Source organism: Hylobates moloch, unplaced genomic scaffold (genome assembly GCF_009828535.3).
Source record: "Hylobates moloch isolate HMO894 unplaced genomic scaffold, HMol_V3 SCAFFOLD_69, whole genome shotgun sequence".
In the NCBI taxonomy this organism is placed as follows: domain Eukaryota; kingdom Metazoa; phylum Chordata; class Mammalia; order Primates; family Hylobatidae; genus Hylobates; species Hylobates moloch.
This window is the reverse complement of record NW_026652344.1, coordinates 393,895-405,467: the sequence shown is the minus strand read 5'-3', so window position 1 is coordinate 405,467 and position 11,573 is coordinate 393,895. Positions and strand designations below refer to the sequence as shown.

General features: G+C 39.1%; 1 protein-coding gene and 1 long non-coding RNA gene across 3 annotated transcripts in view; one reads left to right on the top strand and one right to left on the bottom strand.

The window, feature by feature from the left end:
* Positions 1–1,331: 1,331 nt before the first annotated feature.
* On the top strand, positions 1,332–10,504 carry LOC116463823 (uncharacterized). The gene is made up of 2 exons (XR_004246786.2): positions 1,332–4,125; positions 6,475–10,504. It is a non-coding gene; the product is annotated as an uncharacterized LOC116463823 (long non-coding RNA).
* Positions 10,164–11,573, bottom strand: part of LOC116463820 (tetratricopeptide repeat protein 19, mitochondrial) — a 29,802-nt gene continuing 28,392 nt past the window's right edge. For both annotated transcript variants that reach the window (XM_032147083.2, XM_032147085.2), the window contains one exon: positions 10,164–11,551. In XM_032147083.2, coding sequence (XP_032002974.1) covers positions 11,418–11,551 — 134 coding nt within the window. In that variant the 3' untranslated portion in view covers positions 10,164–11,417. The remainder of the gene's footprint in view (positions 11,552–11,573) is intronic.

Genomic DNA, 11,573 nt, shown 5'->3' with positions numbered 1-11,573 from the left:
GACTCCGTTTCAAAATACATACATACATACATACATACATACATACATACACACACACACACACACACACACACACACACACACACACACACACAAATAATCGTAAGCCATAAAAAAGAGTAGGAAAAAAGGTGTAATCGTAGCACTTTGGGAGTGTAAGTTGGGTGGATCACTTGAGCTCAGGAGTTTGAGACCAGCCTGGGCAACACGGTGAAAACCCCGTCTCTACAAAAATTAGCTGGGTGTGGTGGCTCACGCTGTAGTCCTAGCTGCTTGTGGGGGCCGAGGTGGGAAGATCACTTGAGCCCAGGAGGCGGAGGTTGCAGTGAGCTGCGATTGCACCACTGCACTCCAGCCCAGGTGACAAAGTGAGACCCTGTCTCAAAAAAGAAAAAAAAAAAAAAGTAGGAAAAAAGGGAAGAAAAAGAAACAGTTCTTCAGATCACATCATCCAGAATGCTAATGCCTATATCTGATAAGCATTGTTTCAGACATGTCTCTGGATAGCCAGATAAGAGTTGCTAGAATGAGATTTTATACACTCTGTTAAAAACAAGCACACAAAAAAACCATAATAATCCTAAGCTTTAATCTTACAACCTTTTTCTTAATATTTTGAGAACTAATATCTCTTGTGCTTTTAAAAATCACCTGAAGTTCAGCAGTATTTTAGATTTATTTTCCTGTTATCTTCAAGCAAAAGATCTCACTATGGTTAAGAAAAAGATTAAAGAGATTAGAGGTCTTATTAAAAAAAAAACTATACATGTTAACTTTAAGACCTTATCAGTGTACTTCCTCCTCTGAAAAATGAGCATCATCTTCCCCTTTCTGTTCTTACCTTCCAATTTTTATTGGCTTTAAGTGTGTGTGTTTTAAGGTTATAAGACTGGTGACTTAGTCAATTACAATTGTACTGGTTGTATAGGAATTTGGGGCAGTGTGAAATTGTTTTGCTGGGGCTGAGGAAAAAATTTGTTGGTGACCTGGGCTCTGATCTCTTCTGAGCTCTTTTTGATGTTTTCTTTTAGAGCACAGTCAGAGGTGTCTCACTTCTGTGAACTTCTGCTGAGTTCATCAGCTACACAGTCTGGAAAAATCGAAAGGGCTACCAAAACTTGCTGAGCCTCTGCTCATGTCCTGTAGTAGCACGAAGAAGCTTTGTTCTGCAGTTTTTCCTTTACATATTATTTCTTTGTGTGGTGTATTAACTCCAGTTGGGAAAGGGGGGTTGGTCATTAGTGAAGTATGATTTTTGTCACCCTGCCTTCTTTCATTAGTAGTTTCTGTACCCTGAGGCCAGTAAAGAAGGCTTGATGTCCCAGAAATTTCAGTTCCTTAATTACCACATTTTAATGGCAGGAGGACGACCCTTGTTTTTTGTTTTGATTGTTACAAGTGAAATTCTGGCTTTCTTTTAAATGCAAGCATACCTCGTTTTATTGTGTGTGTGTGTGTGTGTGTGTGTGTGTTTTTTAATTGAAGGTTTGTGGCAACCCTGTGTCAAGCAAGTCTATCAGCATTATTTTTCTAATAGCATGGGCTCTCCTTTGTGTCTGTGTCATATTTTGGTAATTCTCACAGTATTTCAAACTTGTTCATGATTATTATCTCTGCGACGGTGATCAGTGATCTTTGATATTACTATCATAATTGTTTGGGGGCACCATGAGGAGCGCCTGTATAAGATGGCAAACTTAACCCATAAAGGTGGTGTGTGTCCTGACTCCTCCACTGACTGGTTGGTCCCTGTCTCTGCTCCTCTGGCTTCCTTATTCCCTGACACACAACAATATTCAAATTCGGCCAATTAACCCTCAATGGCTTCTAAGTGTTCAAGTGAAAAGAAGAATCACAAGTCTGTCACTTGAAATGAAAAGTTAGAAATGATTAAGCTTAGTGAGAAAGGCATGTTGAAAGCCAAGACAGGCTGAAAGCTAGACCTCATGTGCCAAACAATTAGCCAAATTGTGAATGCAAAGGAAAGGTTTTTGAAGGAAATTGAAAGTGCTATTCCAGGGAACACACAAATGGTAATAAAGCAAAACAGTGTTTCGTGACACAGAAAGTTTTAGTGGTCTGGATAGAAGACCAAACCAGCCACAACATTCCCTTAAGCCAAAACCTAATCCTAGTCCAAGCCCTAACTCTTCAATTCTCTGAAGGCTCAGAGAGGTGAGGAAGCCACAGACGAGAAGGCTGAAGCTAGCAGAGGCTGGTTCAGAGGTTGAAGAAGCCGTCTCTATAACATAAAAGTGCAAGGTGAGGGAGAAAGTGCTGATGAAGATGTTGCAGCAAGTTACTCAGAAGACCTGGCTAAGATCATTGATAAAGGTGACTACATTAAAGAACAGATCTTCCATGTAGACAAAACAGCCTTCTACTGGAAGAGTCCAAAACTTCAAAAGACAAGCTGACTCTCTTGTTAGGGGCTAATGCAGGTGGTGACTAAGTTGAAGCCAGTGCTCCTTTACCATTCTGAAAATCCTAGGGCACTTAAGAATTATGCTCGGTCTACTTGCCTGTGCTCTAGAATGGAACAAAGCCTAGATGACAGCATGTGTTTACAGAATGGCTTGCTGAATATTTTAAGCCCACTGTTCAGACCTACTGCTTAAAAAAAAAAAAAAATGATTTTCAATACTGCTCATTAACAATCCACTTAGTCACCCAAGAGCTCTGATGGAAAGGTTCAAGGAGATGAATGTTGTTTTCATGCCTGCTAACACAACATCCATTCTGCAGCCCATGGATCAAGGAATAATTTCTACTTTCAAGTCTTATTATTTAAGAAATACATTTCATAAGACAATAGCTGCCACAGTGATTCCTCTGATGGATCTGAGCAAAGTAAACTGAAAACCTTCTGAAAAGGATTCACCATTTTAGATGCTATTAACGACATTTATAATTCATGGGAGGAGGTAAGAATATCAGTATTAACAGGAGTTTGGAAAAAGATGATTCCAACTCCCATGAATAACTTGGGAGGGGATCAAGACGTCAGTGGAGGGAGTCCCTGCAGGTGTAGTAGAAATAGCAAGAGAGGCTGGGTATGATGATTCATGCCTGTAATCCCAGCACTTTGGGTGGCTGAGGCAGTAGAATCACTTGAACCCAGGAGTTTGAGACCAACCTGGGCAACATGGTGAGACCCCATCTCTACAAAAATTTTAAAAAGTAACCGGGTGTGGTGTGCACCTGTGGTCCCAGCTACTTGGGTCTGAGGTGGGAGGATTGCTTGAGCCCAAGAAGTTGAGGCTTTAGTGAGCTGGTAAGCCGTGATTGCACCACTGCAGTGCAGCCTGGGCAGCAGAGGTGAGACCCTGCCTTAAAAAAGAAAAAAAAAGAAATAACAAGAGAACTAGAACTAGTAGTGGAGCCTAAAGATGTAACTGAATTGCTGCAATCTCGTGATCAAACTTGAAATGGATGAGGAGTTGCTTCTTAGGGATAAGCAAAGAAAGTGGTTTCTTGAGACTGGATCTGCCCCTGAAGATGCTGTGAACATTGTTGAAATGACAACAAAGGATTTAGAATACTACATTACATAAACCCAGTTAATAAAGCAGGGTTTGAGGGATCAACTCCAATTTTGAAAGTTCTACTGTGGCTAAAATGCTATCATTGCATGCTACAAATAAATCTTTCATGAAAGGAAAAGAAATTGCCACAGCGACCCCAGCCTTCGGCAACCACCACGCAGATTAGTCAGCAGCCATCAACATGGAGGCAGGACCATCCACCAGCAAAATACTTGTGACTTACTGAACCCTCGGCATCTCTGGGGTGCGCCTGTAGTGTTTTATTTCATTGAGCACCAGGATCTGGATTCTTCGTGTTACCATTCTGCTTTTTTTTCATTTAGCAATATATAATCATTAGCATTTTGGTAATTTTTGAGAACTTAATATATTAATATTTTAACTTGAATTTCACTTTTAGGAGGAGTTTGCAAACCAAAGCTGATCAGCAAGTCGAACAGCAGGAAATCTAAATCTCCTATCCCTGGGCAAGGCTACTTAGGAACCGAACGGCCCTCTTCAGTCTCCTCTGTACATTCAGAAGGGGATTACCATAGGCAGACGCCAGGGTGGGCCTGGGAAGACAGGCCCTCTTCAACAGGTAAGGAGTCTGCTTTAACTTAGAAAATGAGACAAAGCAATAATATCAATGTCTTGGTTATTAGTTCTTCAAAATTCAGCAACTCTTCTAATTTGGAAACCTATATTCCCATTTCTGTATCATTAGTATGTTCCACTTTCCAGAATAGAAATATTTTTTTGAGGGGTCTTATTCTGTCACTCAGGCTGGAATGCAATGGCATGATCATGGCTCACTGCAGCCTCGACCTCTGAGGCTCAGGTGATCCTCTCACCTGAGCGACCCAAGTAGCTGGGACTACAGGCATGCACGACCATGCCTGGCTAATTTTTTTTAATTTTAATTTTAATTTTTATTTTTTGTAGGGACAAGGTCTCACTACATTGCCCAGGCTGGTCTCGAACTCCTGAACTCATTCCTCCTGCCTTGGCCTCCCAAAGTGTTAGTATTACAGGCATTAACCAATGCACACGCCCAGAATAGAAACTGAATGCACATATAACCTGAAACATTTTTAGATTGCAAAGCCTGATTACCATAAACAAAGGAAGAGCTATGAAAAAATAATCTCAACCATTCTCCTCACTTCTGTATTACACTGGTAGCGAACATTTACTATTTGCAAAGCAAATAAGGTGGTTTTAGTTCTTTTGAGAACTGTACCTGAATGTACCCATGCCACTTCTAAGAGAACTTCACCTTTCATATTGGTATTCTTAGAAAAAGTTCTTAGGGAAATACTAAGAAATCAAAATTAGAAATGAGAAGACTAGTTTAAAAAGCCATCATCTAGCCAGGCATAGTGGCTCACGCCTGTTATCCCAGCATTTTGGGAGGCTGAGGTGGGCAGATCGCTGAGGTCAGAGGTGGGAGAATCACTTGAACCTGGGAGGCGAAAATTGTTGTGAGCTGAGATTGCACCACTGCACTCCAGCCTGGGCAACAAAATGAGACTCCATCTTAACAAAAACAAAAAAAGCCATCATCTGTCTGTACGTTCACTACATTTACACAAACTGATGAAAAACAATAGTCCAGGATACTTATTACTTTCTATTTTGTGCCTATTTGTAAACTTAAAAAAATGTATATAATAACTATGATCATGGTGGCTTTAAAAAGCAACAGACTTTTTAAATAAAACTGGGATATTACGAATTTTAGAGTTTCAGAGAATTATACGCCATCTTTTCCTTAGGATTAAATACAAATATGTCACTGAAAAAAATCTGAAATGTGCCCTTCCCCTTAAGATATATATAAATTATATCAGACTTTTGCATTATAAAACTCATGTCACATGCAAAGTGGTTTTGAGTTTGAAAGCTTACAGCCTAGACCAGTGGTTGCTGCTTCTCAAATCTCTCTTAGGGAAGAATTAATTCGACCATATATGAGATTTATTATTTGATGAAATGGTTATGTTTTATGTTTTTGGGTTTTCTCTTTTTCTTCTTTTTTTTTTTTTTTTTTTTTTTTTTTGGAGATGTAGTTTCGTTCTTGTTGTCCAGGCTGGAGTGCAGTGGTGCTGTCTTGGCTCACTGCAATCTCCGCCTCCTGGGTTCAAGCGATTCTCCTGCCTCAGCCTCCTGACTAGCTGGGATTACAGGCATGCGCCACCACGCCCGGCTAATTTTGTAAGACGGGGTTTCTCCATGTTGGTCAGGCTGATCTTGAACTCCCGACCTCAGGTGATCCGCCCATCTCGGCCTCCCAAAGTGCCAGGATTACAGGCATGAGCCACTGCGCCTGGCCTGTTTTTGCATTTTCTTAAGCTGTAGGAGGCTTTCTGGGGACAGTTAAATATCTAGAAACTGATGAAGGGTAGCAGTGTTCATTAATTACCTCATTTCTCAATCTTGTATACTTTAAAATCTGCCCAGTGAGATTCAGCAGATGACTTGCATCCTGCTGCCCCTCAGTCTGCAGACGTTCCTGGGTACTTGTCCATTGTCGTCTGGGAACTATACTCTTGCATTTCTCTTGAAGAGTTACGAAAGCTCTTGCTATAACCTGACTGTTTCAATTAGAGCTTAATACTCAATGGTTCAACTTGGATTCTCCATGGAAACATCTGATATAGACTTAAAACTAAAAATCTAGCCTGGGCTTTCTCTTCTGGGCTCAGCAGCCCTCACTCATATGCTACTCATGTTACTCTTCTTTTTTGGACCCGCACTGACTGCTACATATCATTGGCTAGGATTTAAGTGGTAAGACTTTGGCCCTTCCGTGTTGTATTCATTTTGCTTTCATGGTGTCACATGACCATTTTAGAATAATCCTATTCTACTCCATCCTACAAAAGTTGGATTGGATGAAATAGCATTTATGCTCATGACAATGAAAACCTAATTTTTCTTTTGTCAGGCTCAACTCAGTTTCCTTATAACCCTCTGACTATGCGGATGCTCAGCAGTACTCCACCAACACCGATTGCATGTGCTCCCTCTGCTGTGAACCAAGCAGCTCCTCACCAACAGAACAGGATCTGGGAGCGAGAGCCTGCCCCACTGCTCTCAGCACAGTACGAGACCCTGTCGGATAGTGATGACTGAACTGCACAAAGTGAGGGGAACAGGGTGCAGGAGAGGGATCTCTAGTTTTTGTGGTTTAATTTTTAGTAGCAGGTCAAAAACCTGCCCTCCTATGACTTATTCCCTGAGACTTTTCAGGAGAGCCAGCCCACAGATGATGAAGAAATGATGGAAATTCATTTGGAGAGTCAAATGGGAAAAAAACAAACAAAAAACTGCCTTTGATACAGGCAATTCAGTGGACTATAATAATAGCGGAGGGTTGAGATGTAGAGTTTTTAAAAAGTGGACAGTTGCTGTTCTTACATCTGTTTGTAAAGAAAACCATAATGTCTTTAAATAACTCTTCTGTAAATAGATGACCTTTTTGCAGTGTATATCCCCTTGCTGTAGTATCTGGTGTACTTATGTTCAAATCAGCACATCAACTTTGGGGGTGATTTTTAAAAATCTTTTTGTCTATCTTTTTAACCCTAGCCTTCTAAACAACCTCATACAGCCCAGTTACATAATGTTGGCTGTCACGGGCATTGTACTTTTATCTGATTTTGTTTCCTCTAAATTCAGCTTTCCAGTGATGTTTAAAATCTTGTGAACATGTTTAGATTTTTAACACAGACCCTGTCATAAAATCTGTACATTAGGGTCAAAAGGTAAAAGTAACAAATTCTGCCATATTGTAAATTTCCAGTGCAGGCTTTAATTTTTTTTTTTTTTTTTTTTCATTAGCACTGAAAAAATATTACTGCATGGGTATGTTCTAGTTCAGTTTATAAAGTTTTAAAGGCTTATTTGAGGCATACCTCACTGTTATGCACACTGGTAATTTAACCATGCCCCCAAGTATTCCTTTTCTCCTGCATTTGATGCAGCCCAACAAAGCTTTTGTTTTGAAATAAATTTGACTACCCTGTCCATAGCTACAGTAGATTATTTGTGGTTTAAGGCTCCTGGTGTCTCAGGTTCCAAAGGAAAAGCTTACATATTTTTCCCTTAGTTTGATATATATGATTGGTTGGGTTAAAAGATAATGATCTGTGTAGTATTTAGATAAGCTTTGTGCTGCAGCCTGAAAAACTCATGGTGAACACAGTCCTTTCCCCCATCACTATGGACCAGCATTTACTCTCACTTTGCTTCCTTGGGACAAGAGTTTACTGTTAAATGTTTTCATTTCACAGATTCTCAAGGTGCAAATAATTTAAAAGACTGAATTCTAAACTAAGTATGGTACTAGAGGGCCAGTTTTGTCTTTCGTTAAGAATTGCTTGCCGAATTTTAAAGTTTTTTTTCATACAATTTATCATAGCATTTAAGTATCTTTCCATAACATACAGATAGTAACAGTTTTGGGAGAATGCCACTGGTAACTGGAAAGGGGAGAAATAGATCTCTTAGGATGATAAAAATTAGCACTTTACAGACTTTCAAGTAGACCTAAACTTTTAAACAAAAGTACTCAAGGCTTTTAAGGAAGCAGCTCTGTGATTAGCTACTGACCAAGACCCTCCTATCACTGGTGTCTAATCCCTATGTTACAGATGAAGACACAAGTTTACTACTTTGCCCATATAGTTAAATTAGTGACAGAGGTAGGCCATAAGCCCACATTTGTCTTCAGTCAAAGCTTTCACTCCTGTCCCTGTTCCACTCCTGCATACCTGAGGTCCCCAACATAAACTTTAGATCAGGCTTAGTGGTCAGCATTCCTAGTACTTGGAAAGTTGGTATTTTTACAATAGATATATGTAAACATAAAAATTTCAAAATGAATGAAAAACAGTGACAAAATGTTCCACTTCACAGTTTTCTGCTGAATTTTTTTTTTTTCAGGTACTGGTAATATTTTAGAGTTTGTTAATAATTTATATTGCCAACCTACCATAAAAGAGATTATGATGGTATTTTTCTATGACCCTGAGGGTCTTAAGCTATTCTGAGTCAGAATACAGTTGACCCTTGAACAACACGGGTTTGAACTGTGTGGGTCCACTTATACATGGATTTTCTTCCACCTCTGCCACCCAAGATAGCAAGACCAACCCCTTCTCATCCTCAGCCTATTCAACATGAAGATGACAAGGATGAAGACCTTCATGATGATCCACTTCCACTTAATGAATAGTAAATATATTTTCTCTTCCTTATAATCTTCTTAACATTTTCTTTTCTTTAGCTTACTTTATTGTAAGAATACAGTATATAATACATAGACAAAATATGTGTCAATCGACTATGTTATCCGTAAGACTTCTGGTCAGCAGTAGGCTATGAGTAGTTAAGTTTTAGAGGAGTCAAAGTTAGATGTGGATTTTTTACTATTTAGGGGGTCTATGCCCCTCACTCCTGCATTATTTGAAGGTCAACTGTATAGTTTCTGAGAACATGTCAGATCAGAGCCTAACTTGTTACTCTTGCAGTTCTACTTGAGGGACCCGAAGGTGAACTGCTGTGAACCACTCACTCCATCCTCATCATAATGCATGTGCGTATTACTTTATTTACCATCACCTGGAGAAGAAATCTCAGAATGAAGAGTTAAAATCCAATAATAGTTCTTGGTTCAAAATAAATGAAAGGGCAGAATTCTCACATGGCTTACCTATGGAGGTTCACCTTATCATGATTTAAGTGGTAAGCACAGAGCAGCACTGGTAACTTACTGCGGTTCACTGCAAACCAAGGCATGATATTCTTTGTAGACTTGGATTTCAGTGTTCTGACACTATATCCTTACATGTGATTTTTTTTTAGCACCCAGAACTAAATTAAGGTCTTCCTAATACTCTTCATAAAAGTATTCTGACAGCCAGCTTTCCAGTGCATGTTTATGATTTCAAATTTCATAATGCTTTAATTTTGGTATACTGAGTGATTCTATTTTAAAAATATTTATGCCCTGAAAACTCCAGTGACCATTGGACAGTTTTTTAACCAATTCACTTTTGAATTTAGACCAATCAATCAGTAAAGGAGATCAGTCCTCCTTTTGCTTCAGTACCTTATTTTACAACAGTGTAAATGAACTGTAATGAGAACACCTACATGAAGAGACTGTCCTGAAAACTCCTAGTGTTTCCAACAACCAGACCATGAGCTGAGTCACTGTGGATGTTTTAAAATTAATAAACAAATAAAACTTACTTGGAATGAAAAACCTTTCAGTAACCCCTGCAGTTGTGAAAAGGTAAAAACATTCTCAATGCAAAAGGTGAGTGGTTGACATTAATTTTTTTAAGAAATCACCATACGTTAATACAGGTTTCTACTGAAACTCATTCTGATTTATATTGTATCTTATCTCTCTGAGCTAGACTTGGTAAATGGCATTAGCTGGATGGTAAATAATATGACATTAGACAGAAAATAGGAAGAAATTTACATCTGCACCATACAAAACTCTAGTTTTAGTCTAATCCCTGAGGATTTGGACCTCAAGGTTTCTGGTGTTTTTATTTTCTTCAGGAAGTTTTTTTTTTTTTTTTTTTGAGAAATGCAAAGATTACTGGGATACATACAATATTGTTGTATAGTCTCATTTATTATGAAAAGATTCTTCCAGTATGTACATATGAACCAAAAATATCAGTTTATCAGTCCCACTCACATCCCACCCCCACAGGCATACCAACAGGGTCAATCTTCCTTCATGGCACCTAGAAAAACTGTCTTTTTCCTTAGGTAAATGGCTAAAAATGTATTCATACGACTGCTGCGGTAAGAGCATCCACTTATGTATCTTTACATACTTTGAGGCAGTGTGATAAAGCTCTTTCAGCACAGCAGTCTATTCATTCAAAGTCATCTAACCAAATACCTTCCCCCACAGCTAAGAAAGAATCCCAGTGTTTCTCTAGTTTAGAGATGAAGATACTGAAATTGCAAAAGCAAAAAGGCTAGGACTAAGATCCAGGTCAGTAGTTCAACTATACCAGCAGTACACATTAGAATTACGAAGAGTTTTAAAATATACCTGCAGGGGCCTATTCTGACTCAGAACAGCCTGGGCTGTGTGTCCTTAAAGAGTACTTGAGATGACTCAGTTGTGTGACTCAGGCTGCAAAGGAAGTAGAGTGTTCAGATAACACAGACAAAAGGTTACATCATTCTTAGTTTTTAGTTTTATATAACCAGATAAATATGGTTCACTTTTATTTAAATTCAAATGGGTGCTATACTGTCACGTGCCTAATCCCCACTTTAAAACTTCATGCTGGATGCCGGTAACAAACTAAGATATTTTTCTCTTTTATGTATTAAATTCCACATTGTGCTTCATGAAACAGACTATAAGAACAACAATTCACCATAATCCCCCTTTGCCATGAGGAAGGTAATTCTGGTCAGTTTGCCAGATACTGATAAAGAGAAGAGAGGGCAGCAAATCAGTAGACCAAAAACTTAACTTAGGTAGAAATGCCAGGCTCAATCACCACACCCACAGCACACAGGAACGCCAGCCCATATTAATCTATAGTTCTACTTAGACCAGCAGGGACAGCACCAAGTCGCGTGTTACAACTGAAAACATCACTTGACAGCATCCTGAAAGGTCATAATCAGTTGGGAATGAAAGTCATTTTTCCTTTAAAATACAAAAATGGCAGTGTATACAACCCCTCCTTCACTAAGGCTAAACTGAAGAAACCTGAATATCAAAAACGACAGATTTAAGCCATTGATCTGGGTGCCACAGAGGCAGGAATGATAGCTATTCTTCCGCATTACTAGACATTATTCTCCCTACACAAAAATGGATTTAGAGCTTGACAGAATTTAAGTCAAAGGTCTACTTTTCTTTGACAGCTCAGCCAACTCTTCCCTGATGTGTTGTACAGAAATTTCATCTTTTTTCAGCTTTGCTTGCTTCAGTGCTTCCTGGTAGATCTCTTTTGCTTGTGTATATCGTTCTAAAATAACCCAGAGAGAAGG